At 38.3% G+C, this 27652-nt stretch overlaps 1 protein-coding gene across 4 annotated transcripts in view; it reads left to right on the forward strand.

Annotated features, from left to right (window-relative positions):
* The first annotated feature begins 386 nt into the window (after positions 1 to 386).
* Positions 387 to 27652, forward strand: part of LOC135212263 (uncharacterized) — a 73095-nt gene continuing 45829 nt past the window's right edge. Inside the window, exons 1-3 of one of the 4 annotated variants that reach the window (XM_064245707.1) lie at positions 387 to 506; positions 3447 to 3589; positions 5246 to 5897. In XM_064245707.1, coding sequence (XP_064101777.1) covers positions 3491 to 3589; positions 5246 to 5897 — 751 coding nt within the window. In that variant the 5' untranslated portion in view covers positions 387 to 506; positions 3447 to 3490. Of the gene's footprint in view, positions 547 to 582; positions 701 to 2392; positions 2572 to 3446; positions 3590 to 5245; positions 5898 to 27652 lie in introns of those variants that run through there. The other 3 variants (XM_064245703.1, XM_064245704.1, XM_064245706.1) reach the window with 3 other exon arrangements.

Genomic DNA, 27652 nt, shown 5'->3' on the forward strand with positions numbered 1-27652 from the left:
CGGTAGGAAAATAAGTGCTTCTAGCGAGCGACTCGGTATACACATCAAGTAAATACTTTGTAGCCTAATGTTCCTGGGATACAATCAACGATGTTATCAATATATCGAATTGATTCCCATGATCATATATTTGACGTAGCGTAAATTTGGAGCTAAACGTTAAATGGAATTCGCGAAGTTTTCGTCACTCAGAACAAACAATTCATCATCTTCCATCACTTGATATATTAAAGGGTAATTCATCATACCTACAACGGTCGAAGCTATTATTAACGAAAGCTAAATTATACCATACGGTAGACGTGCTCATATTTTTTACTTAACGGCCGTAAAAATATGACCCTCAATGAGATGAATACGTTAGAGGTAATGAGGATATAAAAATATGTAGTTGTAAATTTTTCATACAAATTGAACCTTTCACCTGCTGGCGGATGAAAAATGGCCCCACCTTCGAGACAGTTCTTCATTTCTCGGTTTAAATGAGACATCCAAGAACCGTTTGGGTAAGTGCACGTCATATCTCCCGGCGTCGGACTTGGAGAGGTAAGAGTTTTTTTTTTTTTTTTAGTTGTCTTTGGTAGTTCACGTAGGGGCTTATACCTCTCGAAAGTGGCTTCTTTTCACACCGAAATTAGAGCAGGGAGCCTCACATAGGTCTAGTAAACGCGTTATTTCTCCCGGTTTTGGACTCGGAGAGGTAAGTTTTTATTTATTTATTTTTTAGCTTTCTTCGATGGTTCACGTAGAGGCTTCTTCGATTGTTCACGTAGGGGCTTATATACCTCTTGAAAGTGGCTTCTTTTACGCTAACATTAGGTCTAGCAGGGACCAGGGCTGCCGAAGTGTGGAAATGACGTCACTAATACGGCTTATCTTGTCCACATTGTGATTAGGTGTGGAGTGGTGGGAATCACGTAAAATTTTCCACGCTTTTTACTTAAAAGCGATGCTAGTTAAAATATAATAATATATTATGAAAATTGTTTACTATTTCTATTTTATAAGTCTCACACACAAATATCCATAAAAATAAAAAATAAATAATTATTTTATCCTTTTTAATTTGTGGATGCGTTTGGATGTTTATCAGATGCATAAAGCTGACCGTTGATTCATGTACAAACCAAGACCTAGAATATAAGGTAGATCTTGACCGTACGAACTGGCTGGCTCCAGCATAGCTCAGTTACCTATCAAAATTATTTTCAATATGATTCTCAACAAAATCTACATTTATTCTTTTTCATAATACTAGAGAGCATTCTTAATTTGCTAGTTTTGATGGTATATATTCTTGAAAATTTTGTGAAATGTATACATACATTCATACTGCCATTTGGTAGCAAATTATTTTTCAGCGACGCACTTTACAGCTTTACAATACACATTGCAATTTTTGCACGTGAAAATTATTAATCTGCCTGTATAATCAGTTTGGTTATTCTACAAACTACGGTGACCAATACTTTTGAAAAAAAAACGGGCTTTAATGATTTCATAACTGTAATTCGTATAACGCAAGACCTTACAAAAATCATAGGCCTAGTTTATCAGTATAGATGATAGCGCTCATGATTTCGTTGTCAGTTGATATTGCCATAAATGAATGACTATGAGTATAACGACGATAAAAGTGAGAAATTGTATAATGCAGTGGTAATTAAATCCTCATGTAAAATTAATGGTTCAGTACATTAGCCAAGGTCCAGGATACGTTGCCAGTTTACTTTACTCTAAAAAATAAGACATCATTTGCAGCTTCAATTCTTCATGAAAGTTATTGTAATTATGTAATTGCAATGATACAATACAGCGATAATTATTTTTTAAAGTTCACTGAGCATATAACCAGCAGTGTTAGTTGGCCCAACATATAGGTCTAGTCATTATATTTATGGCAATAATGCCGGATTGAACATCATCATAAATTTATCGTAATATTTCATTACGATGATGTGATTAAGATGCCTTATATATATAAACTTCTTGTAAAACACCTATGTTACTTTTTTCATCGTCAAATTAAATAAGTTTCATTGCAGTTTTTCATCATCATAATAAAAGAGTACCGACTGTTGTTGAGAAGTTTTGCTTCTTTTACCCTCTCATAAAAAAAAAACAATAAAAATCTAACTAAATGTTTAAACAATATGAGCTAAAAAACGGAAAGGGTCATTGTCTATCCTTATTCATCAGTTAGGAATTCATACTGCTAAGTTTTGAGCACTTACAAGATCATGTTAAACAACTTTTACATTCCTCAGAGTTCGATAAAGTCGAGTTTATTGCATAACTGGCAACTGTCCGAGACCGAGTGTGGATTTCATTTCTGTGGAAATCTGGCAGCCCTGGCAGGGACTCCTCACATAGTAAGCTCGTCATTTCTCCCGGTTTTGGACTCGGAGAGGCAAGAGGCTTTTGTAGTTGTCGTTGGTGGTTCACTTAAGGGCTTGTGCCTCTCGAAAGTCGTTTTTTCTTTTTACACGGAAATTACCTACACCAGGGAGTCCACATAGGTGTAGTTCACTGTCTTAAGTAAATAGCTTTGAGGGGGGCGATATTCTTCAAGTAAGTTCTCTTTTGTTTGGGAAAAAATTAAGAGCATTCTTCAATATCTGGATTCATTTCATATTTCAGTGTTCTAAAAGAGTTCACAGATGAGGAGAAAATTTGGTTGGTTGGTATAATTTCAAGCTTGCCACGTGGTAAACCTAAGTCCTCTTGGCTGTAGATCTTGTGAAAATAATATATATTGCTTGATTTTCTCTTGAGGAGCGCACATGTAAAGGTATCTGTCTGAATCAACATGAATATTTCGTTTTTGATAGGCCTCTTACGTCAAAATATTTAGTCTAGATTTTTAATTCATATTGTATAACGTTTTATTAAGAACATCAGTATTATTAGTTGTTTGGTGTCCTTATTTTTCTGAGTGTTTATAATCGTTTTTGAGACTCCGACTGCCACCCTCTGTCTGTCTGTCTCTCGTAAAAATAACTGAACGCGGAAGTTAAACAAAAATATAAAGGCAAACAAGGAATATTTCTGCACAAAACATAAAAAATATACGCACATAATTTCCCCATACTATGAAGGTGCCTGGAATTTCCTTTATATAATATACTTCACCTTAACAGAAGTGAAAACACTGGGAATCTTCGGAGCTGATAAATAATTCCAGTATCCTTAAGTGTTTGTGCCATTTGATAATAGCAAACAAGACACTCATTCCAGATGACATAGGTTTTACCACTAAATTCACAGAGACTATATAAGCTACACTATCAACTATAGTTTTTATTGAATTTTACGCTCCTTATCATAGATCCAAACGCTTTCGCTGACATTGATAGAATTTTATTGCAATTTCTCGGGATATATTTATTATTATGAGCCTACATTCGAGCGGGAAATGAACCAGAACCTTCCACATTCCGTTGCAGGATTCGAACGACGAAAGGTGGTACTAGAGGGTCTTAATTAAAAGATGGGGGCGTTGGCGCTACTGTTCGGAGTCGCAGCGTTTTTCGCAACAGGAGGGACAGCCAACTTTCAGCAGGAATTAGCAATATGGAGCCAAGATTTGGTGAGTTCGTAGATTTATAATATGGTATATATATATATATATATATATATATATATATATATATATATATATATATATATATAAAACTTTATTAAACGCATTTAACGTAAACCTAAACGTTAGAGGTTGATTTTGCTGGTGGTACTTTGGCTTGTTATGATCTACGTGTCACTTACTCCGAGGCAAGGTCTAGACCTATATACTTTGGTTTAGACGTATATACTTTGGTCTGGACCTATATACTTTAGTCTGGACTATACTTTGTTTAGACGTAGATACTTTGTCTAGACCTATATACTTTGTCTGGACCTATATACTTTGGTTTAGACCGATATACTTTTGGTTTAGAACCGATATACTTTGGTTTAGACCGATATACTTTGGTCTGGACCTATATACTTTAGTCTGGACCTATATACTTTGGTTTAGACCGATATACTTTGGTTTAGACCGATATACTTTGGTCTGGACCTATATACTTTAGTCTGGACCTATATACTTTGGTTTAGACCGATATACTTTGGTCTAGACCTATATACTTTAGTCTGGACCTATATACTTTGGTTTAGACCGATATACTTTGGTCTGGACCTATATACTTTGGTTTAGACCTATATACTTTGGTTTAGTCCTATATACTTTGGTCTAGACCTATATACTTTAGTTTAGACCTATATACTTTGGTTTAGACCTATATACTTTGGTCTGACCTATATACATTGGTCTAGACCTATATACTTTGGTCTAGACCTATATACTTTGGTCTAGACCTATATACTTTGGTCTAGACCTATATACTTTGGTCTAGACGTATATATTAGGTCTAGACCTATATACTTTAGTTTAGACCTATATACTTTGGTTTAGACGTATATACTTTGGCTTAGACATATATACTTTGGTCTAGACCTATATACTTTGGTTTAGACCTATATACTTTGGTTTAGACCTATATACATTGGTCTAGACCTATATACTTTGGTTTAGACCTATATACTTTGGTCTGGACCTATATACTTTGGTTTAGACCTATATACTTTGGTCTAGACCTATATACTTTGGTTTAGACCTATATACTTTGGTCTGGACCTATATACTTTGGTTTAGACCGATATACTTTGGTCTGGACCTATATACTTTGGTCTAGACCTATATACATTGGTCTAGACCTATATACTTTGGTCTGGACCTATATACTTTGGTCTGGACCTATATACTTTGGTCTAGACCTATATACTTTGGTCTAGACCTATATACTTTGATCTAGACCTATATACTTTGGTTTAGACCTATATACTTAGGTTTAGATACCTTGCTCCGCGGTACTAGTACTAAACACCCCAGGATTAATAGAGCACTACTCTATTAATCCTGTAAACACTGTATGATAAATGTAAAGTTGGCGACCACACGAATATATCGTTTATTGAATATACAAAATACAAAAGGCGTATATAATTGAATCGTGACAAAGGTGTGAGTTACGGAGCTCAATAGCTACACAATGAGGAATTATATCCTCAATGAGGAATTATCTCCTAAGTTCATGAGGTAGTTAATATAATTCTTCGACCGTAATGTATAAAAATGGGTGTTTATATTTTGACTCCCGAGAAGGGTAGAATTTGCTCTATTTACTCCGATAATTCGTTACAGAAACCAGGTTACGTCATAGAGACGTCCATTGTTGATGGCCGGAAATGCCACTGCAAAGTTCCCGGTTCTACTGTGTCGTCTACGTTACCGACTACGACCATCATAACGACGACAGTTACGACGAGCACCATCCTGCTGAACTCGACGACTTCTACCACTCCGGAAGAGACGACCACAACCCCAGATTCTACGACCTCAACGTCAAGTACCGTCATTTCGTCGACTTCTACCACACCGGTGCCTACGTCTTCTTCCACTACAACAAAGCCTGATACAACAACTTCAAAAACGTCCACTACAACAGAGCCTGCTACAACAACGACGTCAACTTCCACTACAACAAAGCCCGATACAACAACAGCAACATCGACGTCCACTACAACAAAGCCTGCTACAACAACAACATCAACGTCCACTACAACAAAGCCTGCTACAACAACGACGTCAACGTCCACTACAACAAAGCCTGCTACAACAACGACGTCAACGTCCACTACAACAAAGCCTGCTACAACAACGACGTCAACGTCCACTACAACAAAGCCTGCTACAACAACGACGTCAACGTCCACTACAACAAAGCCTACTACAACAACGACGTCAACTTCTTCCACAACAACTACCCCAAAGAAAACAACACAGGCCTCCGGAGGTGAGTTAAAAGTCACTTTTACATAACTTCTCTTTTTATTATTTCTCGTGTATTATTATATAATAATACTGTCAGCATTTATGTTCTTCTTTTTAAAATATTATATAGGAAAAGACACTAGGGTGATTTGAATCAATCTTCTAACTTTGAATGGAAATAATAATAATAATAATAATAATAATAATAATAATAATAATAATAATAATAATAATATAAGCGGAAGTGTTTAAACAAAATGCCGTGTTAGGTAAAATACCAAATAGATGATCGGTGCTTGAATTTCTCTCTCTCTCTCTCTCTCTCTCTCTCTCTCTCTCTCTCTCTCTCTCTCTCTCTCTCTCAAAAGATTCCCGCAGTAGAGGAAGAAAAACCAACGTTAAAAAAAAAAATAGACGCATTAAATTGACATCTTTAGACAAAATTTCGTTTCTATATCTGCATGTGTGTATATGTGCAGATGCATCGGTCTATACTTACATTCTTTGGTAGACAGTAAAATTTAGATCATATTTTCAAGAAACGTCTAATATGGGTCTTTGAGTACAAACAAGTTAAGGTTCTGTAGAGCCATGTTATAACCTAGATTTGAATGGCAGAGATTACTAGATAATTCGTATGGTAATTCGGAGTGAACTCTCAATCAGCCATAGTCTGCTCTAAATTTCGAATACGGATTTTAAACTTAAACTAACGGGTTGTTGATTGGAACCTAACCACATCTGTAAGTGAGGATTGGGTTGCTGCATGTAGAACCATGTAGTACTATGTCAGGCTGACATAATGGAGCTAGTATGCACATATGACTGCCTGTAAAAGAGGCAGAATTAAAATTTACAAACCGAAATGTGATAAGACGATGGACATATTATTTCTTCAAGTACGACGATCCTAAAAGTGTGATGCATTAAGGGCGTATTATGCTCTATCTTAAAAAAACTTATTATGATTATTCTTATCTCCTAGTTTTAAAATAATACTCCCAAGCTATCGAAGTTCAGACTAAGAGCTTCAATATTCAATAAGAAGGAGGTTTTTACGCATAATTTTCGATAGTATCTTACGTCATATTGTTTGGGGACTGTTCATGTTCCGAAACATTTTTCTTTAATCATGAAGTCTTTTCACTCCATTATAGGCTTACATAACGAAATTATCATTCCTTTAATTATGAAAAAAGATGCGATTCTGAAATCTTCTTAGGCCTATATAACAAACTGATTTGAAGTTACATAATTTACGAACTAATGAAAGCTGTTGAAGGGTACATATGACCAATTATACTGTAATGTTTCACGTTAATTAAGGCCACACTGCGCAGTGATTAACATGATTAATAGAACAGTGGAGATTTGCATTTGATTAAACATGACTAATGTTTTTACTGGTAGGTGATCAATCATAGAGAATTCCATGTCGTTTTTTTTTTTTTATGTGGAAGGAGTCCATTTAGATGACGATGGATGCGAGGTAGATGGCTCTGCTGGTGTGTGCGACTTGTTGACACTTTTTCTCGATATCGGTCTATTTGTAGACTTTTTTTCTTTCTTTCTTTTTTTTACGTACGTTATCAGTCTATTTGCAAGTTTTTGTTACGCCTTATTAGCTGTTATATTAAACTTGAAACATGTTTCAAACAACACATGCATTAAGTTTCCCGAATTTCACGCCACCAGAGATGCTTTTCACAAACCAGGAGGTAGGCCCAGCTGTGGATCCAAAATATTGGCTTGTGACAGGAAGTTACCTTAGTCAAATTTCCAATTCTGTTTAAAGAAACCATCCATTACTTAGTCCCTCAAATCTGTTTAAAGACATCCATTAACTATAGTCCTCAAATCTGTTTAAGACTATCCATTAACTATAGTCCTCAAATCTGTTTAAGACTATCCATTAACTATAGTCCTCAAATCTGTTTAAGACCATCCATTAACTATAGTCCTCAAATCTGTTTAAGGACCTATCCATTAACTAATAGTCCTCAAATCTGTTTAAGCCATCCTTAACATACCTCCCATCCTTTGAAGACTTAATCCATAACTAGTACCTCAAATCTGTTTACGACTATCCATTAACTATAGTACTCAAATCTGTTTAAGACTATCCATTCACCATAGTCCTCAAATCTGTTTAAGACCATCCATTAACTATAGTACGCAAATCTGTTTAAGATTATCCATTAACTATAGTCCTCAAATCTGTTTAAGACTATCCATTAACTATAGTCCTCAAATCTGTTTAAGACCATCCATTAACTATAGTCCTCAAATCTGTTTAAGACTATCCATTAACTATAGTCCTCAAATCTGTTTAAGACCATCCATTAACTATAGTCCTCAAATCTGTTTAAGACCATCCATTAACTATAGTCCTCAAATCTGTTTAAGACCATCCATTAACTATAGTCCTCAGTAGAGTAAAAGGACCATATAGACTCCACTTTTCTAGCCCCGCCCCCCGCCCCCCACCCCCCAAGGGGCGTGGCTACCCCCCTACCCCCTCCTGATTGGCTCATGTACGTACGTGAGGCCTAAAAAGGGGCGGGGCAACCCCCACAAACAAAACCCCAAAAACCCCCCAAAAAGGGGCGTGGCCACCCCGACCCATATAGACTCCACTTGTCTGGGGGGTGTGGCCACCCTAACCCCATATAGAGACTCCACTATTCTGGGGGGCGTGGCCACCCCTGACCCCAAATTGACTCCATTTGTATTATAAGCTCATGTACGTACATGAGCTCATAATTGACTCCATATGTATGATAAGTTCATGTACGTACATGAGCTCATAATTGACTCCATTTGTCTTACAAGCTCATGTACGTACATGAGCTCATATTAGGGGGCGTGGCCTCCCTAACCCCAAATCGACTCCACTTTTCTACCCCTGTGACGTCACATAACTATAAGGGAATAAAACCATCCTTTCAAACCTCCACTATTCTGGGGGCGTGGCCACCCCATGACCCCAAATTGACTCCATTTGTCTTACAAGCTCATGTACGTACATGAGCTCATATTAGGGGGGCGTGGCCTCCCCTAACCCCAAATCGACTCCACTATTCTACCCTGTGACGTCACGTACTCTCTGGAATAAAAAACCATTCTTTCAACCCCTGACCCCAAATTGACTCCACCTTTCTACCCCCTGTGACGTCACGTAACTCTCCGGGAATAAAAACCAACATTTTCAACCCCTCACCCCAAATTGACTCCACTATTTCTACCCTGTGACGTCACGTTAACTCTCTGGGAATAAAACCATTCTTTCAACCCCTGACCCCAAATTGACTCCACCTTTCCTACCCCCTGTGACGTCACGTAACAATCTCCGGTAATAAAAACCAACATTTCAACCCCTCACCCAAATTGACTCCACTATTCTACCACTGTGACGTCACGTAACTCTCTGGAAATAAAACCCTTATTTCAACCCCCGGACCCCAAATTGACTCCACCTTTCCTACCCCCTGTGACGTCACGTAACTCTCCGGGAATAAAAACCAACATTTCAACAACCCTTCACCCCAAATTGACTCCACTATTCTACCCCTGTGACGTCACATAACTCTCTGGGAATAAAACCATTCTTTCAACCCCGACCCCAAATTGACTCCACTTTCCTACCCCCTGTGATGTCACATAACTCTCAGGGAATAAAAACCAACATTTCAACCCCCACCCAAATTGACTCCACTTTTCTACCCCTGTGATGTCACGTAACTCTACGGGAATAAAACTTGACCCCACCCTGACCCCAAATAGACTCAGTTCACTGTTTTTTTGCGACTCATGTCCCCTTTAATTGTTTTTCAAAGTAACCGGGACGTTTACCTCATCCTCCTCCTATAAAATCTCTAAATTTATATATGCACATTGCGAATATACTCTCTCTCCCTCCCTCCCTCCCTCCTCCTCCTTCCCTCCTTTACTCACTCCCTCCCTCTCCCCTCTCTCTCTCAGCCGTTACATTTTGTTTTATATATATATATATACACAGCTGCTTAGATATTCAGTAGTATCATGATAAAAGGATATTTGGCGACTGACTTCATCCACATGTGATATCTCCCCCAATAACCATATCAGAGTCAATGTATCTGATGATGAATCACGCACACCACACACACACACACATATGAAGAAACGAGACCTTATCGCCATATTGTGCCAGCTGACTTCACGCCAACGTGAAATTTATTTTTTCATAGAATTTGAGTCATAATCTAGGTGGCGAACACAAGGACAAAGGTACACATTTCAATTTTGTTTTATTTATTATACAGAGTTTGCAAAGAGGTTTTGAAAAATCAAATTACAGACGGAATTGTTTTTTATAATTTATAACCAATCCTAAATACGGGGAATGAATTAATATTCCATACAAATACATACATTAGAAAAAAAACTGTAAACAAACCGAACGCGATAATATGCGCATTCGCTTTTTCAAAAACAATACTTCAACGAAACATACTACGGCTACTATATATTTTCTAAACCTGTTCCTTGACATCACAGCCCTTAGTATATACCACAAACATCTTCTCCAGCACTTTCCCGACCGTGTATCGAAGACGACGACGTGCATCTAACACCTCAAAGCTTTTAAATTTTAGCTAACAAGTTTTTCATATATAAATCTTCCACACACCTTTCCTCCAACAGGGATAAATTCTTTTCATTATAGCCCACGCAGCATATTTTACCAATTTTGCTCATTCATCACTGAATGTAGCTAACACAGGTAAATATTGATTCAACCAAGTCGTATTAACCAGTCCGCTCTGACCGATGCCAGCGGGAAAGATAACATATTTGACATAGTCATACGATGATTTAAATAATTCTTCCTTCAATTTCTTGACCGAAGAAAAAAAGTGATTGAACCTCATCTGTTTGGTATCTCTGCCCAAACGATCGGCGTGATCTTCATCTTTGGAATAAGCCACGCTCTTTTGCGCGTATTCATTATCTTCAATGGGGGCACCAATACCGTATTGTGTTAATAAGGTAGCTATGGTGGGTAGATCAACTTCTTCGTCGCATTCCCAAGATGTGATATTTTCAGGTCTTTTCACAATGGCGGACCCTTCAATACCCCTATCACGAAGAAACAGGCATATTGATGCCCACCAGCGAGGAATATCGAAAACCTGCCAATTCGGCATATGGATAAGCTCGAATGGGGGACGTCCGCCACAACACCGTAATTCCTCATGGGTCACACCGTTAGTGGCCACTACTAGACACATATTCCTCTTCCTGAACTTATTTTCGGACAAGTTCCCGAAAACTAACTTACAAGAGGAGGCTGATGAAGCCATGGCGAGAGTTCTTGTTTAATTTCCATAATGAAATACATACAGGTTTTTTTCCTACAATATAAAAATAGAACGTAAAGTAAAAATGCAAACTATAATAAAAAATTAATATAATAATTCAAAATATAAAAAACTAACTGTGTATATGATTATATAATAAAAATAACATTATATACAATATATATATTAAAATATATGAATATAAGATAAAATATATAGTAAAATATACAAACTATGACACCCGGTCAAGGTGTGATACGCCACCGTTTAACTGGAGCCGAAGGTGAAACCATTTCCCGTCGAGGAGAAGTCAAAGACGTCGAAGAGAGAGAGGAATTAACATTGTATATTTTACTATTCTCTCTTCGACGTTTTGAACATCCTTTCACCCGTGGGAAATGACGTGATGGATGTAGGGTCGGAGGAATAGGAGGAGTAGGAATTCTCGAGGTGCTAGGAGCGGGAATATTTAAAATTGGAAAGATTGCCGCAACTACCGGCGCCACCACTACCCTCTCTAGATCCTCCTCCTCCTTCCTCCTCCCCCTCCCCCTCCTCCTCCTCCGCTATAATATACCCTCTTTACACCCCAATGTCTGGATGTCCAATACGCCAACGATTTATAAGGTGTCACATAATATCTCTTGTCCTCTAAAGGACAGAGAGATACCTTTCGCTGGCTCGTATGACACATCGTGCCTCCTACTCTTTGCAAATTGTGCACACGAGTATAAGTAATCTCATTCTTTTCGATTACAGCTCGATACTGGTCATGTGGAATGGTCTTTTGCCGGCATCTTTGTACACCTTTCAAGGTGTTACTACGACTAGTTTCCGTCAGATACGATAAACTTTAGGTTTAACGCCGATAAATTCCCTCATGAGTTCAGCCCCCGTTTCACCTTCACTACCCGAGTTCCCCCTTACGTGACTCATCATACAATTCGTGAGTTTTGGGGAAAATTACTCAAATCCAGTAGGGTTTGAGCACACCCTTCAGTTCCCGATTGAGGTTATCAGTCACCAGGGAAAAGATCAAGCTGTCAGTGTCGGTATAAAGGAGCTGAACTCGGTGTCCATACTGCTTTCGAAGAACGTCGTAATAGAACCGATACATCATAATCCTTCGCCATGTCTAGTATACTGAAACCGATATAAATCGGGGATTCAGCCATAACAGACTCTTTGCAATGGTTTACAATGTACCTGTCGTTACCCACAGTTTTTCCAAAGACTTGTACGTGTGTTTGGACACATTCCTGAGAAGAGAGGCTTCACCGGTGGTGACGACAGTTCGGGTAGAATAATTCAATGAATTTTAATAGTGACACCGAAAAGACCATTCATTATGATTTTTTTTTTGATGGTGTTCCTCTTGTCCGGATCGGTCTCTTAGCACGCCTTTCGGCATTCTCCAGAATATATTCCCTCAAATAAAAATCCTGTTTGAATTTGTACACTTTCCTTATTACATCAAACTTCGAGACGAGCCTTATCAACGTTTTGTAATAACGGAAGACAGATCAACGTGATTACGCATGGGTAAATGCGTACCCGTCAACTTAACATTTTTCTTGGGTAGCTTCACCTTGAACTTATTCATCAGGGTTTTTACTATAGGGCGATAGATCCTGGTGAGTCACATTCATGTGATGAATGGCGAGAGGGAGATCGTCCGTCTGTAGAGCAACATCCCGTCTAACTGGTTTGGTATCGAGCAGTATAAAATAACCGTATTCACTACCCTGTGAATCAATGCGGTAATATCGCTAGCGACAAAACTTTCTAATTCGACAGAGGAAAGTTCAGTTATTTCACCCAAGGGCATTTTGTATTTACTCATGACTGTGGGGAGGATACAAACTGGTGAAGTCAACGTATAATATGTACGATTGAGGATCACACCCTACCCAAAACTGGGATTTAACTCTGGATTATTAGTTACGCATTGCCTTCGAACTAGACTACAAAAACCGCCGCGGATGTTTTACAAATTAATTGATAGAGTTCACCATTCGAAATGAGGGGAGACGAATTTTAGAGGAATATAGGAAAGCATCGAGTGAGAGAGAGGTAGAAGGTCAGGTAACGGGCAGGGTCTAGTCCGAATTGCACCATGGCAGCCTTCCTCCAAGCTAAATAAACGTCCGCTAATAATCCCACATCCATTAACAAATACAAAACGGTATAATCTAGAAGATTGTGCAATTAGTCGGCGTTCCAAACCTTGACCACGTGTGCATAGCCCCCGCTGGAAAGGGTTCTCCCGTAAGTTCCGAATCGAAACACTCTCGAGAAGGGATGCGGGGCTTTCGCAGGATATTTGAAGCCCGTCACATAATCATAAGGGTAGTACTGTTTACCCGTACCCAAAACTAAATCGAGACAATCCCGAGAATACTGGGTTAACAACTGACGTGCGATTTCGAGGGAACCTTTCTGTTTGATATGACTCGAGGCGAGACTAGAAAGGGTCCCCCTAATCACGTTGTTGCTATCCACGAATCTCAGCTTGCCCGAGCTGGCCGAGTAAAATTTTACTACCCTCGCGTTTCAGAATTTCAAAATCATGCTGACAAAGCCCCCGCCTCTTTCAAGACCAGGGCGATGTATATGACAAATTGTGTACGAACACTGTTAAAGTTGGCTCCTTAAATTGCATATTCAAATTACACTGTTGACACAGTGCACACACAAAGTTGTCCCGTGCCACCAAAATGAGCGTGATGTCGCATTTTCGTGACTCCAGCCTTGAATCGACGTTACATCCTCCGCAATGACGTGCTCGCTTCAAACTTACGGCGGATTCAGGACTCATATGTAAAGGATAACGCACGCAGTTTGGTTTCCGAACGCAATAACGCCCAGTCCCGGTTCATGTTCTGCAAACAATCATCAACGCATTTCTCTCCGTGACTTAGTCTATGGGTACAATATTCCCCCGTTCTACCGTCAACGATCACGTAGCAGTAAGCGAAAGCTTTCTGTCGAGATACTATTCTCGGATCGTCTTCTCCGGTCTTCGGTTGAATATTATACGCCTCAAAATCCAGGAAAGCCATGTGCGAGATTGGCAGCAGAGCTTTAACTTTAGTAAACTGTTTAAATTGGCCGGGTTCTGGGTATTCGACAGTGGTTCGAGCAGTACAGGCCTGTGTGTGCGCCTCACGGATGGTGGAACTATTAAACAAAGTCAAACAATTGTAACACATACCACCCGCGTGCTCAATCCCCCGCCCCTGCTTGAATCCGTGTCGGAACTTCTTCACGAATGCCAACATATCTTAATCAACGCGACGTGGTCGTCAGTGATTAATAACAAACGTGACCAAATGAGGGCTTTGGGGGTTACCACCTTTCCTCGCTAGATGTACCGTCCAATGTTTTTTCCGATGTTTCCCCATGAATAATTCACATAATTATACAGTATATGTTGAGGTTATTCCCCTTTTCTAATGTTTTGAAAGAGTCATGGGTCAAACGGCATATCTGGCGAGTGTTTGATATTAAATTGTCCTCCCCATCCTCCTCATTAAGACACGAGGGAGGTTGTTAATACGTGTGGGAGGGTTATCTCGCAGTACAACGTGACGCTTCTAACGCTGTAACGACACAGTTGTACCACCCGGACTGAATATTGATAACTGATCACTACCGCGGACTCCCTTGGGATACACCTGGAAGTTATTAATATTCACTAACTCACGCCGCGTGATATGAAGTTCAACCCTATCTAGCGAGGTCATACACCAACCCGAACCCTCAGTATGGTTGAGTCTTTCTTCCAAGTTATTAGCTATAAACTCAATAGCCTCCTCCAGGGAGTCATAGATCGAGTCAATCGTAGTGAGGGTGGGTGGAGTACATACATAGAAAGCACTTTTTTCATTCATGTCGCCTAGCATCCTCACGCTGGTGATAATAACGCACAAGTATAGCATAGCCGATCGAATACCTCTTTCGAGGAAGTTACTGTGCACATCTTCGCGTAATCGGGTATGCTACTACTTAACTTCATTGCCACGTCAATGTGTGACCCTATTGCAGCCGCATAATGAATGGTACTCACTACCTTATTACCCTCCGTTCTTTCCCTCGTGAGTGAAGATCCCCTTCTGGTTCCTACACCTCCACCAACGCGCGATGCTTCATTATTATTATTATTACTCCCCATCAAATCTTCATCTAATGGGAAGTCTTCAGCGAAGGGATCTGTAAAGATAATTTTAAATAAGCACCGGAGTGAACGTGTATTATAATAATAATAATAATAATAACTGCAAAAACTGCAATAATAGTAATAATAATAATAATAATAATAATAATCATAACTAATAAACTAAATAATAATAAATAATAATTTTTAAGAATAGACCTGGGATCGGGAGGGGGTGAATGGATGAAATTCATTCATGGCTGGTTAGAGGCTTGGACAATTCTTTTCTTGAATGACGTGAGCAATCTGTGTATAACAAATTCATGAATAAGGTGTGACATAACATGAACGTGGAGGTTTTTATGTACATATATTATAAACCGATGCCCATTTGTTAGTCATACAGTCTACATTCAACATGTGTAGCGATCACATCATATACGTGAATAGCAATGCCTGTATAGGTACATTTCCAGAAAATCGGGCGTGTAAATTTACCAATAGGTTAGCCGTCCCTATATCATACCGAAAGGAGTGGAATATGAAGTGGGGCTAGTGGGAGTCATTCTCCCGAAATTATATTACGCTATTAAACCAGGAGACGTTGATTTTACTATTCAATTTAACGCGATCTATATGAGTCAGATGGGAAACGCATTTACACGTATATTTATAAGTCCATTTCGGTTTGTTGGGTGGTGATATGAATGTCATGACTAGAGCGTTTAATACGGAAATTATTGAACAATTATCTGAATTTTACGGAGAACATATTCGCGGAGCTATCCGCAGGATGGTTTATTCTCATGGAATGATGACACGAAGAGAATGAGCATTGCACATATCGATGCAGGAGCGGCCAAAGTTGATATGATTGATTCAATTACGATTAAACTCAGTGCTAAAGCAGCTAATATGTTTGGTTCAATGAAAAAGTAGGTATTTAATATACAGTTCGGGTGCGTTGAGACCTCATCACAGTAGAAAATATATTCCATCAAGGCGTTGAATACGTTTACCTGTATTCGGGTATCATTCAACCTACCATCTTGGGTGATAAAATGGTTAATCTCTTAGACTGCTTCACGTTATGGATGTGCATGGTAAAGGTCCGCATATGCCATTTATAAACCTTTAAATACCATTGACGTATTGGATTACATTACTATCAATGTCTCGGATCAGAACGGTGAAGAAATAATGTTTACTGAAAATGGGGTTCTATCATGCAGTCTGCATATAAGACCTAGATAAAACGTATCGAATTTCTATAAATACCATATGTGACATACCCACCCGTCGTAGTATTTAACCGACATGGCTGGTGAACACACCATATATTTGAGCAGCCTCGGCTGTTTAGACACGTATATCAAAAAGTACACCTTCGAAATTTGCCAATAGATTACCTACACCTATATTATTACCTAATGGGGTTGAATATGAAGTAGGTTTAGCTTCGATCATGTTCCCGGGGAGTTATTACGCTATATTATCCAAAGATGATTTATTCACTCTCGAATTTATTACAGAGCGTCATAAACGTGGTAGGCATACAATATTTGTATAGACCGAGAATAGCAATGTTAGCGGGGGATATGAAGAGACTCGTGAGAGCTCTTAATAAGGACGTGTATGATTACTTAAAAAGTTTATTACGGGACAACTTTAAATTTCAAATTAAATTTAATTAAGTAACGGTATATTTCATTGGATGAAGATTTAAGAAGAATTACTATACCACGTATCAAGAGAGAGAAATTGAGAACGGGGGACGTTAAAAGTATATACGTCAAATTTAGTTTCGGGAAAAGCCGCGAAATTATTAGGTTTTCATATTAATACCGGTTATGAAATATATGGCGGGCGTGAACTGAATGAACACGTTTCCCTTGATTCTCTACCTGATAATTGTGGGGTAGATTATATATATGTGTATACGGATATAGTTCAACCGACGATTTTTGGCGGGAGACTAGTAAATATATTGGACTGTTTTACTTTAGCAAGTGGTAGAGGAAAAGGAATACATAATACAGTCTACAAATTGTTGAACACGAACATCTTGGATCAGATTTCTATTCTTATCACGGATCAAAATGGTCACCTTTTACATTTCACTAAAGACTCGAGTGTTACTTGCCTGCTCCGTATAAAACCTAGAGGAAAATTAGATGAATAGGTGAGTATATAATTCGATGTTCACCCTTGGCATTCCTTATTCGTGATCGTAACACCCTCGAGTCAACTAGAACTTGCGAATCAAGCTCAACTTAAATTGATTGGGAATAGTATAAACAGTAAAATGAGTGTTATTCGCGCCTCCTTCAGAGGCGGAATTTAAAAAACTATTTTTATCAGACCCTTTATTAAGGAGAGGAGCGGGATTTGAGGATATTTCCGTTTTCTATCCCGGCCGCAGAAGGGGAAGCGGTTTTTTTTTCGGCCATAAGTGGTATTGCACGGAAAGTGCTTCCTTTTCTATTTAACGCCGCGAAACCTTCAGTTAATGAATTCGGTAGATCTGTGTTATCTGATATGGTAAACAGCGGTTTACCTTTAAAAGAATCCATAAAACGAAATGGTATAAGGGCCCTCAAAACTACCGGACAACGAATTTTAAGCGGTACTGGAAGGAGAAGGAGAACGAGACGGAACGAAAACAGTGAACGTTTGTTAGCGGTCGAGTGTGGGAGGAAAGAAAATCGGAGGAAGAGGAAGGGCACACGAGTTAAATCTAGGAGTAAATATAATAAGGACGTGTACGATCTTTTGTAACTCATTCATCAATTGACATTCGGCGGGTACGCACTCGTTCTACCCTTCATCTAAATTATATTAAACACAAAATATGGCTAGCGTAGTTCCTAACATACCCGGAACTGGTAATCAAGTTCCTGTTTCATCGTATATTGCGGTATATCAGAATTGTTCCCGAATGTTAATAGACGAGATTGAAACTTCAATTAATTCAAAGGAAAGACTGGATTTTACACCTTGTAATATTTCCATAAATCAAGTTCTATCTGATAAATATATAGAATTTCGCATTAATGGGGTGGCAGGTTCTTTCTTAGATTTGTCAAGTATAGCTTTAGAATTATATATCTCAATTGATAGGGACGGTGCGCAATTAGCGGATGATGTTCACGTGGCCGTCGTTAATGTATTAGTAATACATTATTTAAATCCGCTTCCGTTTTCTTGAATGAAAAGTGGTGGAATCCTGTCCTGTATTTAACTATCAATCATATATAAAAATGTTGAAAATGATAAAACCCTCGGCATTACCTACCACCGGTCGGGCGGGATTTTTATATGATGACTATCATGTAACACATGGGGTAACTCGGCAATTTACTGCCAATACCTTCGGTCAAACCGGCAGGTGGGAGACGAAAGTTATGGGTGACATTAAACGAGGGGCGTGCATACATATTTTCCACTTCTTTTGGATATAGCGACTATAGACATGTATTTACTGGATTCAGTTGATTTGAGACTTAGGCTCGAATTAGCGAATAATAGCTGGTTTATGGGCGCCCACACAGACGGACATTTAATGTGTTCAATGTAGAAAAGGCTAAATTATGGATCGATAGAGTTACCCCACATTATAACGCAATGTCGGCTTTAAATGAGGCGATAGCAGTTAATCCTATACAATATATATTTGATAAGACTTTATACAAGTCATACGTTATTGGGCAAAATGAAAATTCGATTTTAATTGATCAGCCTTTTAACAGTTGTATACCTGAAAAAAATCACATTGGCCATGATTGATATGGAAACATTTTCAGGTAATTACGCGACCAATAGTCTATATTTTCAATCTTTCGATTTAAATAATATACATATTACCGTTAATGGGAATACGGTATATAATATTCAATGTAGTTTCCCTAATACCATCATGCAATTATATCACGAGACGCAGAAAAGTATAGGGGGTGGCGGTGATAATCTGATCACTTATGATAGTTTTAAAAATGGTAAAGCTATTTACTGCTTTAATTTTGTGGTGGAAGATGTTGAAGATTCCCATGCCAGTGGAAATTTCGGCAAACCTGCGAATATCGATCAGGCTGGGTACGGCTACGCCTAGCCCTTGCATTATTTTACTTTTTGGGGATACCAAGGGTATTTTAACGGTGGATGCGGATAGGGTTATTCAGTGTGATGTTAGGGGTTAAATGGAATGGATACAAAAGAAATTGAAATAAGTTTAAAAGGTTCACTCGGTGACCGGGTTAAATATTTAGGTGTGTTCGCTTCGGATGAAGTAGGATTATTGACATTGCCAGAAAGTAGAATTAAACCTTTAGTTTTTATATCTAATACATTATCTTCGTCTACTGATATTAATATTGTTGGTCATTGGGTATGTTTTTACGTGGAAAAATCACCTAGAAATATAATCTTCTTTTTTGATAGTTACGGTATAAATCCAAAAGTTTATTCGAATGACTTCTCTAAATTTATATATGCGCATCCCGAATATAACCTCTATCGCCTAATAAAACAAATACAACCTGATAAATCGTACAAGTGCGGTCTTTACGTTAGTTTTTTTGTTCATTGCGTGAGTCACCGTGGTGTGAAAGCAGTATTATCCTTAATACAAAATGTATTCTCATTCACTCGTTTGGGAGGTAATGATAAATGGATAACGGGATATTATTTTTATATTTGAAAAGTTTAAATGTTTCACATTGGAGGTCGGGGGTCAAACGTGCTTATTACGTACAAGGAAATGTCTCCGCATCTTGAACAACTAAGGTAAATGCATATTTTTCTTTGATTTTTTTATATTACTCCATTTACATTCTATTAAGGATATATTCTATTATGTATCATACACCTTCAATCACATAACTTTTTTACTTATTTCAGGATGAGCTGTGAGGATCATTCGCCCATGAACGTCGGTGTTAATCTGCTAAGACGTCTGAGTCGTTTCCTCTTAAACGTTTTTCGGCATATTCAGGTTAAAATAAGGATACACGTGGAAGTTATATTGGGATGCGTGCTGAGACGGTCTGACAGCGATTAGTGTATTGAATTTGTAAACTCTTTATGTGTCAATAAATCCTTATGAATAATTATATAGGTGTTTTTTTTACTATGCCCATAATGCATTTGAACGGAAAAACAGGGAAACGGAGAAAAAGAGTGCGTGTTTCTATGGAATCAGGAACTATTATTAAACATAAATATTAACACATCGGTTTTTACATACCTTCACCGGTTGCTCGTTTCCTTCAGTGAGGGTGGTGGCGAAGTTGATCGGGGGTTGCACTGTTGTGGGCTGCCAGTGGTAGTTGTTGCATCTCCTGCTACTTCTTCTTCTTCTCCTGCTTCATGGTCATGACCCGTTTTCACCTTCCTAATAAATGAGTTTGGGGCTCCAACACCATAATAGTAATGGTGTCTGACTTGAGTGGTCTACTTCGTCGGCTGACAGTTCACTACTAGAGTTATTTCCCATATCTGAAAGGGAGGAATAATGACTGTTTTATATATTCCGCTTCTTTCAACGGGTACATTATTTTATAAGAATATCTATTCCATATACAGATGAATCTTATTGCTGTTTTTAATATTTACTATACTCTATGTTCAAGTAAATGGAAAGTGTTTTATATGCTACTTACTGAATAGTGACGGAGGGAAATGACGTTTCGGTCAGAGAAATACTTGTAGGGACGGAGGGTTGGTGGTGTTGCACTTACTCTATACACTTTGGGTAAGGAATAACATCAATTTTCCCTTGTCGGTTGTATTTTTATGGTGTAACAGTTGGGAAGTAATAATCAGGTGTGACATATGATGTTTCGATGAGTATTGTATTCCAAAAGAGTGAAGTTCACGCCTTGTAGCGATAGAATTTATCCCCATTGGAGGAAAGATGTGTGGAAGTTTTATATATGAGTCATATGTGTGTGTGTGTGTGTGTGTGTGTGTGTGTGTTTGTGTGTGGACGGCCTTTGTTGTGAGGAAATGATAAGGCTTGTTTATTCGTGTCTGTGAGAAACATGACTGGAGTGATACTGATTTTGATAAAATGAGTCATGTGTGGATGACCTTTGGGGTGAGGGAATGATAAGACTGTTTATTCATGTTAGTCTGAATCATTGCTGGGAGAGGCTTGATGCTTCGTCACGAAACAGGTTTTGTAATCAGTGATTGTGATAAAGGGGTCTTTTTGGGTAGCGGGGCTTTCGTAGTTCATTATCTCTTGAAGGATTGTCACATCAGACGTGAACTCTCGCCATGGCTTCATCAGCCTCCTCTTGTAAGTTAGTTTCGGGAAACTTGTCCGAAAATAAGTTCAGGAAGAGGAATATGTGTCTAGTAGTGGCCACTAACTGTGTGACATGCAGGAATTACGGTGTTGTGGCGGACGTCATTCGAGCTTATCCATATGCCGAATTGGCAGGTTTTCGATATTCTCGCACTGGTGCATCATATGCCTGTCTTCGTGATAGGGGTATTGAAGGGTCCGCCATTGTGAAAAGACCTGAAAATATCACATCTTGGGAATGCGACGAAGAAGTTGATCTACCCACCATAGCTACCTTATTAACACAATACGGTATTGGTGCCCCCATTGAAGATAATGAATACGCGCAAAAGAGCGTGGCTTATTCCAAAGATGAAGATCACGCCGATCGTTTGGGCAGAGATACCAAACAGATGAGGTTCAAATCACTTTTTTTTCTTCGGTCAAGAAATTGAAGGAAGAATTATTTAAATCATCGTATGACTATGTCAAATATGTTATCTTTCCCGCTGGCATCGGTCAGAGCGGACTGGTTAATTAAATACGACTTGGTTGAATCAATATTTACCTGTGTTAGCTACATTCAGTGATGAAATGAGCAAAATTGGTAAAATATGCTGCGTGCTTAAATAATGAAAAAGAATTTATCCCTGTTGGAGGAAAGGTGTGTGGAAGATTATATATGAAAAACTTGTTAGCTAAATTTAAAAGCTTTGAGGTGTTAGATGAAACGTCGTCGTCTTCGATACACGGTCGGGAAAGTGCTGGAGAAGATGTTTGTGGTATATACTAAGGGCTGTGATGTCAAGGAACAGGTTAGAAAATATATAGTAGCCGTAGTATGTTTCGTTGAAGTATTGTTTTTGAAAAAGCGAATGCGCATATTATCGCGTTCGTGTTTGTACAGTTTTTTTCTAATGTATGTATTTGTATGGAATATTAATTCATTCCCCTGTATTTAGGATTGGTTATAAATATAAAATAACAATTCCGTCTGTAATTTGATTTTTTCAACTCTTTCAAACTCTGTATAATAAATAAACAAAATTGAAATGTGTACCTTTGTCCTTGTGTTCGCCACCTAGATTATGACTCAAATTCTATGAAAAATAAAATTTCACGTTGGCGTGAAGTCAGCTGGGCAAATATGGCGATAAGGTCTCGTTTCTTCATATGTGTGTGTGTGTGTGTGTGCGTGATTCATCATCAGATAACATTGACTCTGATATGGTTATTGGGGGAGATATCACATGTGGATGAAGTCAGTCGCCAAATATCCTTTTATCATGATACTCTGAATATCTAAGCAGCTGTGTATATATATATATAAAACAAAATGTAACGGCTGGAGAGAGAGGAGGGAGAGGGAGGGAGGGAGGGAAGGAGGGAGGGGGAGGGAGGGAGGGAGGGAGGGAGAGAGAGTATATTCGCAATGTGCATATATAAATTTAGAGATTTTATAGGAGGAGGATGAGGTAAACGTCCCGGTTACTTTGAAAACAATTAAAGGGGACATGAGTCGCAAAAAACAGTGAACTGAGTCTATTTGGGGTCAGGGTGGGGTCAAGTTTTATTCCCGTAGAGTTACGTGACATCACAGGGGTAGAAAAGTGGAGTCAATTTGGGGTGGGGGTTGAAATGTTGGTTTTTATTCCCTGAGAGTTATGTGACATCACAGGGGGTAGGAAAGGTGGAGTCAATTTGGGGTCGGGGGTTGAAAGAATGGTTTTATTCCCAGAGAGTTACGTGACGTCACAGGGTAGAATAGTGGAGTCAATTTGGGGTGAGGGGTTGAAATGTTGGTTTTTATTCCCGGAGAGTTACGTGACGTCACAGGGGGGTAGAAAGGGTGGAGTCAATTTGGGGTCGGGGGTTGAAAGAAGGGTTTTATTCCCAGAGAGTTACGTGACGTCACAGTGGTAGAATAGTGGAGTCAATTTGGGGTGAGGGGTTGAAATGTTGGTTTTTATTACCGGAGAGTTACGTGACGTCACAGGGGGTAGGAAAGGTGGAGTCAATTTGGGGTCAGGGGTTGAAAGAATGGTTTTATTTCCCAGAGAGTTTACGTGACGTCACAGGGTAGAATAGTGGAGTCAATTTGGGGTGAGGGGTTGAAATGTTGGTTTTTATTCCCGGAGAGTTACGTGACGTCACAGGGGGTAGGAAAGGTGGAGTCAATTTGGGGTCAGGGGTTGAAAGAATGGTTTTATTCCCAGAGAGTTACGTGACGTCACAGGGTAGAATAGTGGAGTCGATTTGGGGTTAGGGGAGGCCACGCCCCCCTAATATGAGCTCATGTACGTACATGAGCTTGTAAGACAAATGGAGTCAATTTGGGGTCAGGGGTGGCCACGCCCCCAGAATAGTGGAGGGTTGAAAGGATGGTTTTATTCCCTTATAGTTATGTGACGTCACAGGGGTAGAAAAGTGGAGTCGATTTGGGGTTAGGGGAGGCCACGCCCCCCTAATATGAGCTCATGTACGTACATGAGCTTGTAAGACAAATGGAGTCAATTATGAGCTCATGTACGTACATGAACTTATCATACATATGGAGTCAATTATGAGCTCATGTACGTACATGAGCTTATAATATCAAATGGAGTCAATTTGGGGTCAGGGGTGGCCACGCCCCCCCCAGTAATAGTGGAGTCTATATGGGGTTAGGGTGGCCACACCCCCCAGACAAGTGGAGTCTATATGGGGTCGGGGTGGCCACGCCCCTTTTGGGGGTTTTGGGGTTGCCCCGCCCCGGGGCTAGAAAGTGGAGTCTATATGGGGTCTTTTCCTCTACTGTCCTCAAATCTGTTTTTAAGACCATCCATTAACTAGTCCTCAAATCTGTTTAAGACTATCCATTAACTATAGTCCTCAAATCTGTTTAAGACCATCCATTAACCATAGTCCTCAAATCTGTTTAAGACTATCCATTAACTATAGTACTCAAATCTGTTTAAGACTATCCATTACATATCCTCAAATCTGTTTAGCCATCCATAACTATAGTCCTCAAAATCTTTTTAAGTACTAATCCATTTTAACTATAGTACTCAAGACCATCCATTAACTATAGTCCTCAAATCTGTTTAAGACCCATCATAACTATAGTCCTCCATCTGTTTAAGACCACATCATAGTACTCAATCTTTAAGACCATGCTCCAAATCTGTTTAAGACCATCCATTTAAATATAGTCCTCAAATCTGTTTAAGACCATCCTAACTATAGTCCTTAACTATCAGTAACTATATCCTCAAATCTGTTTAAGACCATCCATTAACTATAAGTCTCAATCTGTTTAAGACCATCCATTAACTATAGTCCTCAAATCTGTTTAAGACCATCCATTAACTATAGTCCTCAAATCTGTTTAAGACCATCCAGTACCATCCATCTGTTTAAGACATCATTACTATGTCTTCAATCTGTAAGACCATCCCTTTAACTATATCCCCTCAAAGTTTAAGACCATCCATTAACTATAGTCTATGTAAGACCATCCTTAACTATAGTCTCAAATCTGTTTAAGACCAGCCATTAACTATAGTCCTCAATCTGTTTAAGACCATCCATTAACTATAGTCCCTCAAATCTGTTTTAAGACCATCCTTAACTATAGTCCCCTCAATCTGTTTAAGACCCATCCATTAACTATAGGTCCCTCAAATCTGTTTAAGACCTCCATTAACCTATATTCTTAAAATCTGTTTAAGGACCATCCCTTAACTATAGTCCTCCAAATCTGTTTAAGACCATCCCTTAACTATAGTCCTCCAAATCTGTTTGAAGACCATCTATTAACTATTTAAAGGTCCTACCAAAGTTGTTTAAGACCATCCTTAACTATAGTCCTTCAAATCTGTTTAAGACCATCCATTAACTATAGTTCCCTCAAATCTGTTTAAGAACCATCCATTAACCTATTTAAAGTCCTCAAATCTGGTTTAGACCTATTCCAAAGTAACTATAGTCCTCAAATTTAAGTTTTGACATCCATTAACTATAGTCCTCCAAATTTGTTTAAGACTAATCTTGAACTATAGTCCCTACAAATCTGTTTAAGACCTATCCAATGAACTAATAGTACTCAAAACGCCCAAATCCTTACTATGTACCCAAATCTTTTAAGACCATCCATTAACCTATAGTAACTTCAAATCTGTTTAAGACCATCCAATTAACTTAAAGTACCTCAAATTGTTTAGACCATCCATTAACTTTAATGTACTCCAAATCTGTTTAAGACCATCCAGTAACTATAGTCCCCTTCAAATCTGTTTAAGACCACCATTAACTATAGTCCTCAAATCTGTGTAAGAAAACCATCCATTACCACAGGCCTTCAAATTGGTTAAAGACTATCCATTAACTATATTACTAAAATTTGTTAAAGCCTATCCATTAACTATAGTCCTCAAATCTGTTTAAGACCATCCATTAACTATAGTCCTCAAATCTGTTTAAGACTATCCATTGACTATAGTACTCAAAACGACCATCCATTAACTATAGTCCTCAAATCTGTTTAAGACCATCCATTAACTATAGTCCTCAAATCTGTTTAAGACCATCCATTAACTATAGTCTTCAAATCTGTTTAAGACCATCCATTAACTATAGTCCTCAAATCTGTTTAAGACCATCCATTAACTATAGTCCTCAAATCTGTTAAGACCGATCCATTAACTTATAGTCCTAAATCTGTTTAAGACCATCCAGTAACTATAGTCCTCAAATCTGTTTAAGACCATCCATTAACTATAGCCTCAATCTGTTTAAGACCAATCCAGTTAACTAAGTCCTCAAATCTGTTTAAGACCATCCATTAACTATAGTCTTCAAATCTGTTTAAGACCATCCATTAACTATAGTCCTCAAATCTGTTTAAGACCATCCATTAACTATAGTCCTCAAATCTGTTTAAGACCATCCATTAACTATAGTCCTCAAATCTGTTTAAGACCATCCATTAACTATAGTCCTCATTTGTTTTAATAAGCACCATCTATTAACTATAGTCCTCAAATCTGTTTAAGACCATCCATTAACTATAGTCTTCAAATCTGTTTAAGACCATCCATTAACTATAGTCCTCAAATCTGTTTAAGACCATCCATTAACTATAGTCCTCAAATCTGTTTAAGACTATCCAGTAACTATAGTCCTCAAATAGTTTAAGACCATCCATTAACTATAGTCCTCAAATTTGTTTAAGACTATCCATTGACTATAGTCCTCAAATCTGTTTAAGACTATCCATTGACTATAGTACTCAAAACGACCATCCATTAACTATAGTACTCAAATCTGTTTAAGACCATCCATTAACTATAGTACTCAAATCTGTTTAAGACCATCCATTAACTATAGTACTCAAATCTGTTTAAGACCATCCATTAACTATAGTACTCAAATCTGTTTAAGACTATCCAGTAACTATAGTCCTCAAATCTGTTTAAGACCATCCATTAACTATAGTCCTCAAATCTGTTTAAGACTATCCATTAACTATAGTACTCAAATCTGTTTAAGACTATCCATTGACTATAGTCCTCAAATTTGTTTAAGACTATCCATTAACTATAGTCCTCAAATCTGTTTAAGACTATCCAGTAACTATAGTCCTCAAATCTGTTTAAGACCATCCATTAACTATAGTCCTCAAATTTGTTTAAGACTATCCATTGACTATAGTACTCAAATCTGTTTACGACTATCCATTAACTATAGTACTCAAATCTGTTTAAGACCATCCATTAACTATAGTCCTCAAATCTGTTTAAGACTATCCATTAACTATAGTCCTCAAATCTGTTTAAGACTATCCAGTAACTATAGTCCTCAAATCTGTTTAAGACCATCCAGTAACTATAGTCCTCAAATCTGTTTAAGACTATCCATTGACTATAGTCCTCAAATCTGTTTAAGACTATCCATTGACTATAGTACTCAAAACAACCATCCATTAACTATAGTACTCAAATCTGTTCAAG

The sequence above is a fragment of the Macrobrachium nipponense genome, chromosome 40 (assembly GCF_015104395.2).
Source record: "Macrobrachium nipponense isolate FS-2020 chromosome 40, ASM1510439v2, whole genome shotgun sequence".
In the NCBI taxonomy this organism is placed as follows: Eukaryota; Metazoa; Arthropoda; class Malacostraca; order Decapoda; family Palaemonidae; genus Macrobrachium; species Macrobrachium nipponense.